Raw genomic sequence first — 19,929 nt, 5'->3', positions numbered from 1 at the left:
GTATAATATTGGGAATTTCCCCTGCTTATAAAAAAAGGGCATTACTACTTATGCTTATGTAGTTGTTGTAATATTGTTTTCATTATTACAGTAGGTTAACTGCTAATTTTTTAATAATGATTTTGTTAACAGTATGCATTTTGAAGCATTTAAATGGTTGGTTAATAATTACTTACACTAACACGTTAGTGGACTCTATGGAAACTGTACCTCAGTCTTGAAGAATCTTACACAGATGTTGCTCAGTTAGAAAATACAATACATAAATTATAACCTATTCAGACAAATAAATAATTCAGACTTTAAAAACATGAAATTTTATTTTCAAGATGAGGAGAGCCTAATTTACCTATAAATATTTTGACTTAAAACACTATTTGTACTTGTACAGGAAAAGTGAAGTTGCTAAGTAGCAGTAGTTCCTCTGCTTAGTGGAGGTTCACTGTGACTGTGCTGTTCTGTTATTATATCATCTTTTTCTATAAAATATATTAGATTACAAACACAGAAACACAGGTTCAGCTGTGTTTGGTTAGGGTTGGAGTTGAACTCTACGGGACATCAGCACTCCAGGGTCGAGTGTCTATCCCTGCTAAAACTACAATAAACACAAGTACATTTTTAAAGAAACTCACTTTGACCATATTCATATTGTTAATTTAAAATAATTAAATGAATAAAAATAGAAAAATCACATACATTTTGATTAATTAAACCATTAATATTGCTCCGAAAGGACTGAGTAAAGGACAATCCCTAAACAAATGACTTCAAGTTTCTGTCAAATATTCACAAAAACAGCAGGATGTGTCAATGGTATTTTAACGTTTTTGTAAGCAATGCTTAATGGTTAAATCTGTGAATTATTTTGTAAGATATTTCTTTAACTTTATTCGTTAGGAAAATTTTTGAGGGAGTGACCACACATGTGGCCAATTAATATCAGTATGAATATTATTCTAATAGCAAATTGAAAAAGGAATAGATATAACAATGTCCAAAAATAGAATCTTGTTAATTACACTTTTGCAACAAATATAACCAACCATAGTGTATTCAGAGCTGAGGAACAAACTGAAATCACTGAGACAGTGAGCTATTATTGTTTCCAAAGAGATGGACTTAAAAAACTATATAAAGTTCATCCCTGAATACTATAAACTGGTATTCCAAAACAAAATCTGAGTGACTGAACACATTGTTGTTATCAGATAACTGCTTCATATAAGGTGCTTTTCAATATTGATGCTTCCTCGTTTCCTCACTCCTGTTCTCTCGTGATCTCAAAACTGATCAAATAAATAAATGCATAAATCTACAAAGAAATATATAAAAAATACTTAAGAAAAAAAAATCTAGAGCAAAATTTAAAACAGCAAAATATTACATTTTCTATATTTCCTTGTATGAATAACTACATTTTCCACATTCTTTTTCATTTATTTATACATTAATTTCCACTTTATTTATGTACGTATTTATGTCAACATTTATACATTTTCATTTTTTTTATATTTTACATAAATAAATAAATGAATAATAAATAAATGTGGGGAAAATACAATTATACATTAATAAGGAAATATGTAGAATTTTTTCTGTCTTTCTTTTTCTTTGTATATATATATATTTTTTATTATTATTTTAAATTTAATTTAAAAAATGGCATTACATATAAGACAGGCTGCTTGTACAGTACTTTAACTAGTGAGAAGTTGACAGTGACAAGAATCTTGTCTGCGCCTCTTTACAATAAAAAACGTTTTGCTGCCATCTTCTGGAATAAATACTTCATTACAGCATTAAACGCACATGATTACTGCTTTTATTTTATTATTCTCAAAGTTATAGCCTACTTAAGGCGAGACACTGCAGGTGAATAGGGAAAAAAAAAAATCTAATAGTTATCACCTTACTTACCCAGTTGATTGATTACATTGATTATTGCAAACATTTTTTGTATTACAAGTTTTCAAAAATGTTATGTTTAAATATGCAAATGAGGCATTCTTTAATGAAATATGTGCTAATTTGCATACATTTCTAGTACAAAAATCTGAACACTAGATGAAGTCAGTTTCAAATTTTTTGTTTAATTTTTTTGACATATTAGAGTCAAATGTTTTTACAGAGGGAATTCTGGTTATCTTTTTTTGTCACTCCATAATTCAGAAAATACTTTGAACAGCCAGAAAACAATATATTTTCACAATTTTGGGGGGAATAAAATGTTGTATATAATCAAGGCCAATATATATGAACAAATCCCTCTGTAAAAATCTTCAGAATACAGACAGGAATAAAAATGTCAAGTTTGGTGTGTGTACGTGCTACTGAAGTTGAGATTTATGGCTCAGTGTTGAAGAAAAAACTCATTTTGAGAAAACGGCCTTTAAAAATATGTATTGTAATTGAAATCTATTGACACAAACAGATAAAGTGCTATAAAAGAAACACTTAACAGTGTCTTTTGGATGTTTTCCTTCCACTAGTTTGAAAAAGCACTTTATGAAAAACCAAAAAGCCCAAAATCTCAAAATTGACAGGTGCTTGAAAAAACATTGTTTTTGCCTGCAGTGTCTCGCCTTAATGAAAGTAGATATTTCATTTATTTAAAACACCTCAGAATATCTTTAGCAAAATATAGTTTACACTATGGTGTAATCATATTTTATAATAAAAGAACAAAATTTGTAAAAACCACTTACAATAATATTACGCATTATTTATCCAGAAACTTTTAAAATTTTATTAAAATTGTATGATTAAAATGGTACATTCATTAAAATTAGCCATTAAAAATTGGTTCTAGTAAGTTTGTGTAAGTGTTTGAAGTATTCAGACTTACAGAAGTCAGTCATCAGTGCTTGTGTCTGCTGTGTTCAGGTTCAGGTTTTGATGCTGAATATAAGCTGCAGTGTTTCTGTATCAATCTGCTTTAAGTTTAGTGTGACTTTATCTCCACACTGACTTCTGACTGACACGAGTCTGTCCTCAGTGAAGTGTCTCTTCACGCTGGAGGAGGAGTCCCGTTCATCAGCGCTCACACTTTATTGATATATATGGAGAAAATAAAAATGCAGCTTTCTGATTTGTCACTGATTGTGTTTGATGATTTCCTCTGTTGTGTCTAATAAGGTAACAGTGAGTGTCATTGGCAGCTGTGAGTCTCTCTCTCTCTTTAGGGGGCTGACAGGAGCCAGTTTCTTCAGTGTGTTTGAGGGAGCAGAGGAGAAACTTTGGTGCTGATTTAATTAGTTTTCTTGGGCAAACAAAGGGATGGAAAACTGTCTGACACTTATTTTATTGTCTTCACTGGTTACACTCATCACTGCTTGTAAGTACACTCACCGACAGATGAAATTAAAATTATATTTTTAAACATTCTATATTGTATTGATTTACATGTGATTATGGAATTACATGTTATTGTTATAACTTCTATATGGTTAATATTTTATTGTTGTATGCTTATTTTATGATGTATCCCTCATGGACAGACAGTGTGAATGTGAGGCTGGTGAATGGTGACAGTCGCTGTGCTGGTCGAGTGGAGGTTCTTCATGATGGTCAGTGGGGAACAGTGTGTCATCTTTACTGGGATCTGACTGATGCTGCAGTGGTGTGTAGAGAGATGAGCTGTGGAGAGGCTTTAGAAGCACCAAGATATTCTTACTTTGGACGAGGATCAGGAAAAATCTGGATGGATGAAGTGCAGTGTAATGGATCAGAGTCTACACTGAAGGACTGTAGATCAATTGAATGGGGTAAACATCGTAGCAACTGTAACGGTCATAAGTATGACGCTGGAGTCAGATGTTCAGGTAAGTGATTTCATGCAGCTCATTGTTTAATCACTTGTCAACCTTTCTTCTCTTAACACAACATATGCAATATACAATAATTTTATACAGTTTGTTTCTGAGCTAGTTGTAAACAATGAATTTAGGGTTAGGGTTAATTTTGAAGCTGTGAAGCTGAAATGACCCAGGTTTTTATTTACAATATTCAATCGAAGGATAGACTTAATCACTCACAGTTGTTGTTTGTTTGTAACATTCACAGTAAGACAGCTTCACTCACCATGACTCTAATTTAATTGGTTTTATGTATTATGCAAATATGTAGAAACCATAAACTATGGACGATTTACAAGACTTGCTGATGGACCTCACCTGTGCTCCGGGAGGTTAGAGGTGCTTTATGGGAACACATGGTATGCAGTGTGTGACGCTGCCTTTGACCAGCAGGATGCAGAGGTTGTGTGTAGAGAGCTGGACTGTGGGGCTCCTGTACAGGTGCTGGGAGCAGCTGCTTTTGACAAAGGAGACACTCAGATGTGGAAACAAGAGATTCAGTGCAGAGGAAATGAATCACTCATTCGATTGTGTCCAACTTCAAATGACACAGAGTGCTCTCAAGACAACAACGTGGGACTGATATGTTCTGGTAAAATGTCACTGTTTATCCTGTCAGTTAATAAATACAACATTTTAATTGCTAAACATTCTAAAATCCAATTGTTCAACATTTCTAATGAGCATGTTATGCATTATGAATGGTAATACAACAACAGCAATAAAAATAAAAAGTTAGTTCTGCACTCTAAACTATCCTGTTATGTCTTGTTTAAATATGTTTTAATTTCCTGCAGGTTACAATGATCTCAGACTGGTCAATGGTCCTGACATCTGTTCTGGTCGAGTCGAACGTCAGTACTTCAGTAAATGGGGCACAGTGTGTGATGCATGCTGGGATATGAGAGCTGCCAGTGTCCTCTGTAGAAAGCTGAATTGTGGGATTGCTGTGTCTGTTGTGGGATCAGACTGGTTTGGAGAGGGAAGTGGTGAAATCTGGGCTGATGTGTTTGACTGTGACGGGAATGAAACAAAACTCTCAGAATGCTCCATCTCTTCATGGAGTCGAGCTGAATGTTCTCATAGACGAGATGTTGGAGTCATCTGCTCTAGTGAGTCTATTAACTGTGAGATTTACTAATATTATGTTTCTGATCGACTTAACCTTATACAATATACAGTACTTGTTCCCTATACATGTGCTTTTTTAGACTTTAGATTAATGCTTGTGTGATTTAGGTTTTTAAATTAATTATGTAAAATGTAATAAATATATAAATCATATTTATTAAATAAATTATCCTCTGTAGTCTTTAACATTTGCAGTATTTTAGTGAAATGTCATATCTTTCACTCAGATTCCTCTCTGGCTCTTCATGATGGTCTGGTGCGGTTGTCTGGAGAGAGACAGTGTGAGGGGGAGGTGGAAGTTTTCATCCATCAGGTCTGGAGGAGAGTTCTGCTGGATTCCTGGAGTCTCTCTGAATCCTCTGTGGTCTGCAGACAGCTGGGCTGTGGCTCTGTGCTGAACTTCTCCGGCTCCTCTTCATCCAGTCCTGAACACAGTCATGAGTGTGTGACGGGCTTCCAGTGCTCTGGGAGTGAAGCTCATCTGGGGAACTGCAGATCTCCACAAACTCTCAACTGCAGCTCCACACAACAGCTGTCAATCACCTGCCTTGGTGAGAAGAACAACATCTGGGCAGATTCTTCAGTTGTTTGTGATCAATAATGTGTTTTTCTTTGTCTGAATATCAGGTCAGGGGTCCATCAGGCTGGTGGGTTCTGGGGGAGACTGTGCAGGGAGGCTGGAGGTTTTTCACAGCGGCTCATGGGGGACAGTGTGTGATGACTCCTGGGATATAAAAGATGCTCATGTGGTGTGCAGACAGCTGCAGTGTGGAGTGGCCCTCAGTAACCAGCAGGTACCAGCCTGGTTTGGTCCTGGTTCTGGACACATATGGCTGGATGAGGTGGAGTGTGAGGGGAATGAGACGTCCCTGTGGAGCTGCTCTTCTCCAGGCTGGGTAAAACATGACTGTCAACACAAGAAAGATGTAGGAGTCGTGTGCTCAGGTAAACAGTACACTAGAGGAAATGCTCTCCAGAAATGTTATTTTTCCCCCAACAAAAGGCTAATGCATGTTGCAAATGCTGATAACATACGGTGCCAGGGTTAAATGTCAGTAACAGTATTACGATAACTAAGAGGAAATGTTCTCCGTTAATGTATTTTTAAGGCTAATGCATGTTGCAAATGCTGATAGCATATCATGTCATTAACATTAGGATACCATAATATTTTAGATGAATCAGCATAAATCAGCCTTTAATTAACCAGTTATTTTGGTTATTTATTTCAAAATAAGCACTACCTGAATTGCAGTTATTTTAATGCACATACCTTTCCATCTAGAGTTTAAAGAGATCAGGTTAACTGAGGGCTGTGAAGGGAATCTGGAGATTTTCTACAATGGATCCTGGGGTAATGTGTGCTGGAACCAGATGGACAGAGACACAGCGAGTCTGATCTGTCAAGAGCTGAACTGTGGAAGATCTGGCAGTGAACCCAGTTATTCAGAGGGACTGAAGCCTCGTAACTGGCTTGATAATCTTAAATGTCGACGACATGACTCCACTTTATGGCAGTGTCCCTCTTCACCCTGGGGAAAGTATGACTGTGATAATGAAGTGGCCAAAATCACCTGCTCAAGTAAGATGATATTTAACTGCTTTAAGTTGGTTTGAAATTGTCATGTTTTGTTTGTTTAAATATGATTATTTTTTGTCTTTTAATTATTTTGTTCTATTTAGTGGTTTATTAAAATTTAACGTTTTAATCTCAGAGGATCAGATTCTTGAGTCACCTAAGAGTTTTCTGACATGTTCTACCTCACCATCTCCAAACAAGAGACAGTGTTCAAGTAAGTTTATTATAATTGTATTATTATTTTAACCACTTTTAACAACTTTGTTGTAAATGTTGTGCTGAAGCTGGTCAGTGCTGATGTGTGTTTTAGGTCATGTTCCTCTCAGACTGCGTGGAGGGGACGGCCGGTGCTCTGGGAGGCTGGAGGTGTATCATAACGCTGTGTGGGGCTCAGTCTGTGATGATCAGTGGGACATCAGCGATGCTCAGGTGGTCTGCAGGCAGCTGGGTTGTGGAGCAGCACTGAGGGCTGATGGGAATTCAGTCTTTGGTGCTGGTGAAGGTGTTGTGTGGCTGAATAGAGTCGAGTGCAGAGGGAATGAGGTTCACCTGTGGGACTGTCCTCTCTCCCTGAAAAACCACACTGACTGCTTCCGCAAAGAGCGCGCTGGACTCACCTGTGCAGGTCACAACAAACACTGAGGAATAATGTTCAATTTTAGATAATTTTATGTATTCATAATTTGAATGTATTTGTGTCCGTTTTGCCAGATGTGTCAGTCTCCACTACTCCTGCCACAACATCATCAGCTTCTCCTCCAGTTTCTCCTTCAGTGCGCTCAACATCAGTCTCTCCTTCACAAACTCCTCCACCAGAGTCTCTCCCAGTGCTTGTGATTGTTCTGGGAGTTGTCCTCTTACTGCTCTTAGTGCCACTGCTTATACTGATTCAGCAGAACAGAGTGATGAGGAGAGGTAGGAGAGATCCAGAGACTGTCATATTGTGTCTTATTCAGTGTGTGATCAGTCATGTGTTGTGAACTGACAGCAGGTTTGTCTGTCTACACTCACAGCTCTCTCTAAGAGGAGACACAGGACGATGTCTGAGACCGTTTATGAGGAGATTCAGCACAGACACAATCACTTCACTCAGAGGGGTGAGACATGAGCCATCAATCTCATTTAATACCATTAATAAGAGTCTGTCAGACAGTAGATGTTCATCTATTATTAGTCCTGTTAAACCTCCTGCTTCAAACCACAGAATTCCTGACAGAAAACCACAGAGCTGCAGGTGCATGTTTATGTGTGTGTGTGCGTGTGTGTGTGTGTGTGTGAGATAGAAAGAGAGAGAGAGAGAGAGGGTGTGTGTATGTGTGAGTGTGTGTGCCAGTCAGCGTCTCTTCCTGTGTGTATTTTTAGAGGGTCATAAGCAGGGACTTATATGTTTGTACATGTACAGTAGATGCAGGTGTGTGTGTGTGTGTGTGTGTTTGTCTTTTCCTGTGTATATTTCTGGAAGGCAGTAAGAAATTGGTTCATATGTTTGCTAATAGGCCTAAACACAATGGGATTTATTTATTGAATGCTTTAAATAATAAATTAATTGTGTTAAGTAATAAAGCAATTTGTTGTGTTGTCACTAACACAGTGTTTTATAATCGAAAGGAAATGAGGATTCAGTCTGGTTGTAATGATGAACATGTTTCTGTTCTGCTCTTCTTTAACAGGGAGTCTCATCTCTGAAGAACTGCATTCTGGGTATGAAGATGCTGATGAGCTTCTCTCAGGTTAGAGAGCTGAAGCACATAATCATTCCACATTAAAATCCTGCTGTTTACTTGTATATTAACAGTCTGCTCTCCTTTTTTCGCAAAAGAGTTTAATACTGCATATTATGATGATGTCACCAATGGCAGTGGCCTAAAAGGTCAGTGACCTTTTAAATTGATCACATGATTCATTATCAGATGACGTATAATACATTTTCAGTCATATGATCTGCTGTAACAGCATATTTTGTATCCAAACATATTGTGTGTTGATGCAGAAGAGATGATGAAGGAAATCACACCGGGATACTATGATGATGTCATCACTGACGGACTGAATCCAGATCGTGAGACAGGTGTCACTCCCTTATTCTACAGCAGCATATAATATACTTTTAAATCAAAATATTACAGTATATTTAAGATAGATATTTCAAATTTGTTTTGAATGTACTGAATGTGTGAATTTGTAGAAGACACACCTGAGAGCTATGATGATGTCATGACGAGCGAACACAACTCTGATATCAAAAAAGGTGTTTAACTTCATCAATTTTTTTTATTAATATCGCTACAATCAAGATCATTACAGATAATATTTTGAATTACTGCCTTAATTGTTTTTTGGATCACACTTAAATTGACTCATATTTGCATTTGTAGTGAACACACCAGAGAATTATGATGATGTCATCATTAATAGAACGAGCCCTCGAGGTTTAACAGGTGAGATGCACAGAAATACATTTTTTTAATCAGAAAACACACAGGAAACATGTAACAAGTATCAGGCCCTGTCCACAGGAACACAAGTATTTTCAAAACTGCAGCTGTTTTTGTGTGGTTTAGCTGCTTTTACACACACACACACACACACACGCAGTATCAGGTCAGTGAAAGTGGACCTTTTTAAAAACTCCTGTCAGGGTGAAGATTTTCAGAAACTCTGATTGCAGTGTTGTTGTGTAGTAACAGAAATTTTAGCTTGTGACTTATTGTCAGGGTTATATCGCCATCTGATGGTCTGGTAACTTTTTCTAATCTCTTGACAGCACTTCATTGAGTAATTTTGAAGTTTCATGTGGACAAGTTTTTTTTTTTTTTTTTTTTTTTACGGAGGAAAAAATGTTTATATAAAAAAAATACCAGTGTATGTACAGACTAGGCCTCAGACATGTGTCCTGTGTAATAAAGTCACTCAAGGGAAAAAAATATCCTTCAGATGAGATGAAGTGATATATAAACTGATATGTATTAATGTATATCTTGATCAGAGAGAGTTCAGGAGGAGTATGATGATGTGATGAGTGTCAGTGAAGATGTGAGAAACCTGTTGGGTAAGTTATTATAACCCTTTTGTTCTCATTATATTAACATCTTTATTTTAATTGAGTTTATATTTTCCAGTTTAGACTTTTAAAATATTCATCCAGTAACAACAATTGACCAGATTTAATATTTAATAACAGATTATGATGATGTGGAGGAGGAATCAAACAAAGACGTGGGGCATTCGGCTCAGTGATCATCCACTGCCTCGGTTCAACAAATCTGAACAATGTTTGAGTGATAATGATATGTCAAAACTCAGGTTTTTACATATAAATATGCATATTGTTTGTCTGCTGGGCATTTTACTCTTACATGGATCATTTATCAGGCTGTAAGTGTTGAGTTATGTGTAATTCAACAACCTGGAAGATGTTTAAAATACTGTACATACTGTACATCTACACTATAAGACATTTGAACCACTTTATAATAATTTTCACAACATATTATGACTTAATAATGCTTAATAATAAACAGAACATTAAAAAAAAGTTTTCTCCATCAATATAAAACAAGCACAGTTGACAATAGTATGACGTCACAGTAATTTCATCTACACAAATGCTGCAGTCATTCATGAAATATGATTATGTTCTGCTACTTTTGATTCTTTTAATATTTGTTTGGTCGGAGATTGTCCTTCCCTGCAGTACCGAGTCATAAAGCTGCACACAACATTACATCTTCTCACTGCTGACAGAGATAGTGTGGAGCTGCAGGTTCGTTTCGGTTGATTGTATGTATCCACTTCATCGAGCATGTTCTTATTTTATTTTGATGTTAATATCTCGTTACAGATTTGCTGAGTGAACTACATTGATTCAGTTCTATTATTCGTTTAACAATTCAGTAGTCCTCAAATTAACGGTCACCAAAGCAATAGATCGCTAATGCAGTATAAACACATACAAGTGCAGCTGCAAACTTTTGCTGTATGATAAACTGTTTATATATTTTATCTGTTTAAATGCCCTACTAATATACTACATGCATTCATATTTGTAAACTAATGTGTTCTTGGAAAGCATTGCTAAAATATACTTTTGAATCTTTAAAAATGATGTGTTTTGAGTCTGGATATGAATGTGGCTAAACTGTTGAGCACATCTGATCTCTTCTGGAGCCATAACTGCTAAAAGCAAACTCCCCTTGTTGTAAGTGAACCCTGTATTTCTAACTGACGTGTATAAACGTGATCTGTTTATATCTGATTCGGATCTAAGCTTATTGGTTAAGTCCGCCCCTGCTTTTTAGATTATAATTTAAAAAACGAATGAAAATATGAGAAATATCAGTTGCACTTTATTTTACAGTACGTGTACTAACATGTACTTATAGTGTACTTGCAGTGTATTTATCTAAGAAAGTTCTGGTAATACAAGGTAACTACATGGGGTAGAGTTAGGTTTAGGGGTAGGTTCAGGGTTAGTACCTAGTTATTACATAGTTATTGTAATTACTACAATAAGTACATAGTATGTACACGAGGAACAGGACTGTAAAATAAAGTGTTACCGAAATATCACTATTACTGCTACAGTGTAATTACTTCATTCTGAGTTTAAGAATATATTAAAGCTGCAGGAAAAAAGTCAAATGAATGTGCTGTGAAATAAGCTCTACATTTAATAAATTAGATTTGTAGCCAAAATGTGAAACTGTGAATAGATAAATGACCTTTTTTTCTGGAATAAAGTGAGAAGCTCCTTCATGTGGTGACACAAGGACAAGACTCTCGTCTGCTTTTCTTTATAATAAGAGCTTTGCTGCCATCGGCTGGACACATATACAAATGTATTCGATATGATGACAAATTAAAGGGTTAGTTCATCCAAAAATGAAAATTACCGTAATTCTTCAAATAAAAACCGGTAGTCAAATAAACGCCGGGCCTCTTATAGTGGCCGGGGGCGTGGTCAACACGGACAAATAAAGGCCGGTCTTAAATAAAGGCTGTGGGGAAATTTGTGCAGCAGAGCCAGATAACGAACGTACATGCCCACCGCCGGAGTGTTTCTCGTTCTCGAGTCAAGAACCGGTTGCATCGGTTTTCGGATCACCAGTACACTGAACCGAGAACTGTTTCTGTCGGACGCGTCTGATTCGAGAACCGAGGAGCTGATGATACTGTGTATGTGTGATTCAGTGTGAAGCAAACTGACACAGAGCGCGTCTGAACTGAAATGATTCTTTTGGTGATTGATGATGTAATAAAACATCATCAAAGTAGACTGTGTGACATCAGAGCGTCAGTTAGAATTTGCTGAAGCCTCGAAAATACATGTTGGTCCAAAAAAAAAAAAAAGACTTTATTCAGCGCTGTCTTATCTTCCGGGTCTGTTGTGAGAGAGTTCATGGTGCTGCATAATTTTTTCATTGTTCAAGTCGTTATTTTTTTTTGTTTTTGGACCAAAATTTATTTTCGATGCTTCAACAAATTCTAACTGACCCTCTGATGTCACATGGACTACTTTGATGATGTTTTTTTTTTTTTTACCTTTCTGGACATGGACAGTATACTGTACACACAGTTTCAATGGAAGGACTGAAAGCTCTCTGACTAAATCTAAAATATCTTAAACTGTGTTCTGAGGGTCTTACGGGTTAGGAGGGACATAAGGGTGAGTCATAAATTACATAATTTTCCTTTTTGGATGAAACAACCCTTTAATATCTTTAGCATTTACCCATACTCTGTCTTCCTGTTCCCTCAGGACACTTAAAGCATTAATTAAAATAAATAAAACAACAACAATAAAATAAAAAATAATAAACAAGTTGTATTTACATATCAGTGTTCATTAAAATACTTATAAGATGATAATAATAATAATAATGATAAACTAAAATAAGTAATACATATTAAAGTTGCATATATATATATATATACACTCTTAGAAATGAAGCATGGGTGTAGTTAAATTTAAATACTAGTTTCATGGTAAAATTACTAAAAGTATTATGTTTATATAGTAAAAATAAGCAAGTTTCATTGCATTAAATTAATAGTATAATATTTCAAGTTTACAAAATGTCACAGATTTAAACCAACTTAACCAGATCATTTTAAACCTACTAGCAGTTGAAGATTGTCCCAAAGCGCTTTCCGTACTTGCAATTTCGCACATGCACAGGAGGAAGCAAGAAGCATCCATTTTCCATCTGCCCTTGGCCAACTTTTTTAAATCCGTTATCATCCATAAATTATTTGGTAAGTAGAACGTTTTTTTAGTAATATATTTTACAATTGCACATTTGTGAAATGTTTTTGTGTGCTTAGACGTATACTTTGTTGATAGTTTAAAACGATTTATTGCTAGCTTAATTAACACAGAATTAGCCTGTATCCTTGTCATAGTTAAGTGTTAGAAGTGGTCATTAAATTACCGAAATATTAGAATTCTGTGTAGTTATTTTAGTTTAGTTTACTTTAGTTGTGTTGTAGTTTAGCTTTAAACACGCGCTTTATCTTTTTATTGATAATTAACATTAGCCTAATATAGCACATGGCATAGCCATTAACTTTTTTTAATGTTTTTTTTTTTAGTTACAGTTTTAAACTAGTATTGTTCTTGTTTTGTTTTTTAAACTCCATTATATTACTAAATTAGTGCTGCTGTCTGTTAGGGCTGCTCCGATCACGATCGGCCGATCGTTAATCACGCATCTCGTCAGTAAAGCCTGTTCTCTAATCAGCGGTTAATTCCATCAGGTGCGTGATTTCACATAGATCAGCTGTTACTACACAGAGCCGTTGTTAACTGAGAAGATGCGCAAATCCACGTTCATTTTCAGCGTTTATTGGCGCATCTTCTCAGTTAACAAGGACTCTGTGTAGTAACAACTGATCTATGTGAAATCACGCACCTGATGGAATTAACCGCTGATTAGAGAACAGGCTTTACTGACGAGATGCGTGATTAACGATCGGCAGATCATGATCTGAGCAGCCTTACTGTCTGTTATTAAGGTGGGCATACACTGTACCCATCATGAGATGAGCCAGTCAGTGGCGCAAATATAATTGCTATAGATTTGGAAGGGATTCTATATCATTAACACTTTCATGTCTTTTTTTTTTTAGGCTCTGAATGTGGAGGTGCAAACAGTGTCCTGAAAGTAAATCTACAAGGTACCAATTACTAAAACACTATAAATTAATCCATGGCCATTAGGGTCAGGGACACTCCAGATATCCATGCACATATTATGAATGCCCATGCTCATTCAAAACATGGAATGCACTTAAAACTTATTTGAATTGATGTCATGTTGATGTTTTACATTTAAGGACTACAGAACAAGTAATATTGAAAAAGAAGAAAAACCAACAGGTAATCAAAAGTAAAATGGAAGGAACCTTTGCCTATAGAAGACAGGAAGTTGTTGGAAGATATGCCCTTCATAGCAGAGTTCAAAAACAGATGGCCAGGCCTGTTTTCTGAGAGCCAGGTAAAGTATTATTCATCATCTCTATTTAATTTAAATACGTGGAATTAATGTCTGAATACTGTATTTGGGTATAAAACAAATGAGCACATATTCAATTGACAAAGGTTTGGAGGCAATGTGTTAAGAATCCATGCATGTGGTTGTTCTACTCTATATTACAATGCACATTACACATCCATATAAATTGGTTACAGATACATTGAACCACCAACTAAAAACATTTAGCCAACAGCAAACTCATGTTCCCTCTACACCAGGGGTGTCACACTCAAGTTTCAGAGAGGGCAAAAATTAAGAAATGGTACTGCGTGCCAAACAGTCTCATAGTGCTGTCTTAATAATATTATTATGAACACGCCAGCTCCACTTTTAAGGCAAACTGGATATAATTGTACCACGGCCAGATGTAGCCCACAGAGTTTGAGTTTGACATGCCTTATCTACACCATATGTGATCATTTAAATATATTTGTTTTAACTTAAGAGACTCATAGTGAATTTGTGTTTTAATACAGGTAAATGCAGAATTCACCCTCATCACCACTAAACCCTTATGTCCCGACTGGATCATTACTCTAGCCAGCTATTGAGGGTATTCAAAAAGAAGTGGGGAACAGCAAGACGTGATATCGACGTAATCATCGCAGAAATGGACATGGTATGTGTTTTGGGTGTATTGGGCTCCGACCCATGGGGGTTTAACATTTACTCTAAACATAATTATGCTTTTTTTTTTTTTTATTATGGTCTTTAACCTTTCTATGGAAAGATAAATTATTTGCGAATACAAATACTACACTATTTACAAATATGATTTGCTACCCACGAATACAAAAATCTATGATTTGTACAAACAGATGTAGTTCTGTAAATGTTTTTAATTTATAAAAAGGATACTTTATATTTTGTACACATTTATCATGAAATGTCAGTTGAACATCTGCAACTCTGCTTGTGAATTGTTGAATCTGCTTTTCTGAATTGCCTGATGCAATTTCTCATTCGTCCATTCAATTACGTTTATTTTAGTTCAAACTGAACAGTATTGCCTCCTTCAAGGTGTCAATGGTATAAGCTTGAGAAACACTTGAGCTATTTATGTAAAACGTGGCTCGCTAAACAGTGAAATTATTTTCTCAAAATGATGTCCTTAAAAGGAATGAGTGTGTGTCAGGCAATTGACAAGTGCAGATTCAACACCACAAACTGAACTGCAGATTTACAACTGACATTTCATGAAAATTGCACAAATCAGTTAATTAAAAGCATGGTAGAATAAGGTCGTAATAGATTTGTCAATGTGATAATGGCAGTTTCCTCAAATAAAATGTTCAAAATCAGTTGTTTCCCACAGAATCCAAGTGTTGAAGTACGACGGACATGCATCCTAAAGGCGTTGTGCGTCTACTTGATTGAAAAGCCTGACAGCCTTATAAAGGACTACTGGGTAAGTCGCATTCTTTGTCAATCATAAACAAATTGATACAGAAAAATATGTATTTTTATATTTTCATTTCACAAACCTGTGAACTGAAATGTGTTGTAGGCTCAGAACATGCATGTTATGCTATTTTGATTTTTGCCAATGTTGGCAATATCAAATTTTCAAAAACAAATATGATGATTGATCAACCAAAAACATAATGGACAACAATTTCTACATTAATGTATAACATTTTGTAAAGTTACGCCAAAGAAAAAAAAATCTGTCTTATTTAAACACAGGCAAAATAATAAGCAAATATACTTCTTGTGAATGTGTTCTCTAATTGTAAACTTAACATCTTTTGGGTTTGTTTCTAGTGTCATAGATGCATAATTAATAATGGGTCTCTTTCTTTGTCATAGGCTACTGAGGATATTGGTATTGATGCAATGATGGAAATGGAGAGACTGGCTTTGGGTGTCTACATTGTTCGACATGATGGAGCAGATGCTTCAGATCCACCTGAGGATGTTGGCGTCGTCATTGAAGGCTGCACAGTGCTGCGAGATCTGAGAGAGGCTGCAAATGGATGTGCAGTCCTGTTTGGCTTGATGCTGTTTAAACTGAGCTATCCCAAGGAGCTGCGATACACATTCGAATTTCTTCAGAAAGTGTTTATGGAATTGGATGGGAACAAGCTCTCCACTAAAGTGCAAGGTCCTCAAAAACAAACTGCATGAGTAAAATCACCTGTACCAGACAAGACTGGACCCGGCTTTGGACACTTTAGTTGTGTTGACTGTTACTTTATTTTTGGACTGCTGCTTGACAAAATAAAGCTATAATCAATGATGGTTTGTAATAAGCAGACAGGACTGCAGTTGGTCATCGACTTGCTTGGGGAGGCTCAGTTCTTTGGATTTTGGACTGCTGCTAGACAAAACATCTAGCAATCTAAAGACAATGTTGGTTGTTGTAATTGGCATTTAAATTTCTCTTGTTTTCTGATTTCTTCAGAATCAAAAGATGTGAAATACAACAAACACTGGTTTGTTATAATGAAACCATCTCAAACAATTTAAGGTGAAGATTGTTTTTTTGTTACGTAAACATTGCTGATTTTCTATTTCTCCTTTTAATGCAAACTATAAACCTTGTATTTTTCATAAAAATGTTCTTAAGTCAGCAGGTATGTAAAGTCTGAACATAGTATGTTCTAACGGTGAAGTGAGAATTTTTCTGCAGCATAAATCCTCTTGATTTTAAACTTCAGTTAATTTAACCTCCCTCCATATAGAAAACAAGGATTTGCCTCTTTAGTTTTAATTTCAGTAGGCAACACCTGTTAGACATTTTTGACGTCAAAGTTCCAATTTACTATAAAGCTATATTGGGATTGAACATTATCAGATGGTGAAGATTCACAAACAAGTTTTATATTTTTGAATTATTATTTATATTGGTCTATTTGCATTTTAAACGTGGATTTATGTTGGTGTCTTCAATTGTATTTTTACACTTTGTATTTGTATGTAAGTTTTGCTTACGTATTTGTAATTTTATCAGTCATGATAATCCCAGATATATTAATGTACCTTGAAGGTCAACATTACTTTTTGACTTAATTATATTTCAAAACCAAAGGTGAATAAAGTTAATTAAAGTGACTTGAGTATTTTTTTTTTTAAACCGAGCAAGTATAATCAACACAAATGGATAACATTAGCTTATTTCTGTTTAATAGATAGAACTTAATCAGGTAATGTTAGTTCAAGCTATAGTCATTAAATTCAAGACAATAATTTATATTTATTCAAAATAATTGTGTAGTGTACCATTTAATTAACACCGTTATGAACGATTTACTTAAAACATTATGTTACAATTAATTGTATATTACCTTTTCCATTTAAGCAACTAAGTTTTGTGGGACCGGTTGACATAACTTTATTAATTAAATACAACATTTCATTTCTTAGAGTGTATATATATATATATATATATATATATATATATACACACACACACACACGCATATATATATATATATATATATATACATATATATATATATATATATACATATATATATATATATATATATATATATATATATATATATATATATATATATGTGTGTGTGTGTGTGTATATATACATAAAACTAAATATGTTTTGCTTGTACAATACTCTCCCATAGCTATTTTATTCAACAGCTGAAAGTGTCTGATTATAGTGGAGATACTGAGATAAACTTAGTAGCATTGGGCTGATCATGTGATCTCAACATTGCTGTCAGCAGGCACATTTAGTGGGCCTTTCAAACTAAATAAACTACATAAGGTTCACATAATCGGCAAAGTTGCAGCCGTGTCTGAGGTGTTACAAACATCACAATTTAACAAAATATATCAGTGTTTATCAACAAGTGGCATTCATGTGTTTTTGAGTTCTTACCTGGACAGATGTACCACATTAGCTCCATTATAAGCACTGCACTCGTAGAACATCAAGTTTGGTTCCTAACAAATACAGCAAATACTATTAATCAGTGCATACTGGGTTGAATAAGGTGATGTTGGATAAAAACAAAGCAATTTAGGTATTATTAATATTTTACTATGAGATACTGTGTGATTGACATCATAAGATACATCCACACCTCTGCTCAGCCTCCTTTGTCTGCACTTCTTCTTGTCTGCACACTATAGTCAATGCTTTCACAACACAACAAAACTGAAATGTAAAAAAAAAATAAAGGCATAAAATACTGTTGATAAAACGTTTCTTTATGAAATCAAAACAGGCAAAGAAAAAAAATGCAGTAAGGTATAATGGCCACTAGGAGGTACTGTTGTGTAATATTTCTGTGTGGAACATACAAGTGAATTGATTAACAGTAACTAAATGGCTAAAAAGCTTCAGTTTTGTTTTTTGACGATGCCTTTTGGTTTGTTTGTACATACAATGAAATTCATACTTTTTAAGTGTCCAGATTATTTATGAAATTGTACAGTTCAGGGGTGAAACTATAAATTCTGCAGAAAGTGAATTGATGGTGTTTGACAATCTGCTGTGCAGTGTGTTCCAGGGTTTAAATGCAGGCAGCGTGACTTCTCAAGCCCTTTCATGTGATGCCTCCTTCTTTAACAAATCCATCTGATATAGCATAGTGGGCTTTAACTAACACACGAACACACATTTAAACATGATTTACTTAAAAGCCTTTAAGAAGTAATAAACGCTATGCACAATAATGATGCACAAACTTTAGATTTCAAATGTTGCAAACTTTGGTGAATCAGTAGCCATATATATCATAACAGCAAAAGAGAGAGGAGTAATCCTTCCATCTGATTCAATATAGCGTAACGAGTATAGTGAATACAGTTTGAATGTAAGACATTGGGTTTTTTTTCCCACTAAAATTCACTAAAAAAATTTATTGTATTAGGGGTTTATTTGTTATTGTATTATTGATTTATTTCTATTTTCTTTGGGCAATATTTGTCGATGCTGTTGTTCACTGTTTAGAGGCTTAAATTTTTTTGAAAATTTCTGTCGGCGCTCTACTGACGCCATTTTCACGTGAGTGCACGCTTCTCTTCAGTTCGCATTGTATATGCTGGTGAGAAGTTTATCAGTGCTCTTCATTTTATTGCTTAATTTTGCAAAGTGTAAAAAATATTATATTATAAGTACTCCTGAGACTGTTTTATGCGCAAGTGGATTAAGAATATGAAGTTATGTCACGTGGGCCGTATGATATGGTGTTGGCATGGTTTTGAGTCATTAATTAGCTAACAAATATTATATCATACAGGAATGTCTTTGGAATGCCCATGAGAGAGAGAGAGAGAGAGAGAGAGAGAGAGATGTAAACTTGGTTCATGTGAATCCACAGGTACTTCACTCTTGCTGTTTGTTTTCTTCTATGTTCTTGTACATAGTTCTTGTACATTCTTCTATGTTAATACAATGTTTCAGTGTTAATGTTGTCTTTCTCAATTGTCATTGTATATGGTGTTGGGAGGAATGTCTTTTGAATGGAATCGAGAGAGAGACGTAAACTTTGTTCATGTTAATCCACAGACGTAATGCTGAGCGTGGATGTCAATAAATCTCCTTTGGTGAACAGAAGTGAAAGTGTCCTGAGCCTTCTTACACACAGCGCAGATGATGATAGCAGCGGTCAGCAAAGGACTGGTTACAAAAGCAAACCTAGTAAAAGGGCAACAAACTTGAATTACCAAAACTCTATTTCCTGCAAATCCCTTATTGCAAAGTCAAGATTTAAATCCTGTCTATACACTAACCTGAACCATATTAAATTGTGAATTGCACATGGAGTAGGAGAGCAACTCACCCATTGAGTGGCAGCTGTGGCCTAATGGTTAGAGAGTTGAACTTGTAACCCGAAGGTCACTGGTTCGAGTCTTG

At 35.3% G+C, this 19,929-nt stretch overlaps 1 protein-coding gene and 1 long non-coding RNA gene across 2 annotated transcripts in view; both read left to right on the top strand.

The window, feature by feature from the left end:
• Positions 1–19,929, top strand: part of LOC113073005 (uncharacterized) — a 78,372-nt gene that overhangs the window by 36,264 nt on the left and 22,179 nt on the right. Inside the window, exons 4-5 of the mRNA XM_026245886.1 lie at positions 8,238–8,297; positions 8,387–8,437. Coding sequence (XP_026101671.1) covers positions 8,238–8,297; positions 8,387–8,437 — 111 coding nt within the window. The remainder of the gene's footprint in view (positions 1–8,237; positions 8,298–8,386; positions 8,438–19,929) is intronic.
• Positions 3,166–4,298, top strand: LOC113073024 (uncharacterized). Its single transcript, XR_003280439.1, has 3 exons — positions 3,166–3,337; positions 3,505–3,824; positions 4,129–4,298. It is a non-coding gene; the product is annotated as an uncharacterized LOC113073024 (long non-coding RNA).

The sequence above is a fragment of the Carassius auratus genome, unplaced genomic scaffold (assembly GCF_003368295.1).
Source record: "Carassius auratus strain Wakin unplaced genomic scaffold, ASM336829v1 scaf_tig00011242, whole genome shotgun sequence".
NCBI classification, from domain to species: domain Eukaryota; kingdom Metazoa; phylum Chordata; class Actinopteri; order Cypriniformes; family Cyprinidae; genus Carassius; species Carassius auratus.
This window is presented reverse-complemented; position numbering and strand designations above follow the sequence as displayed.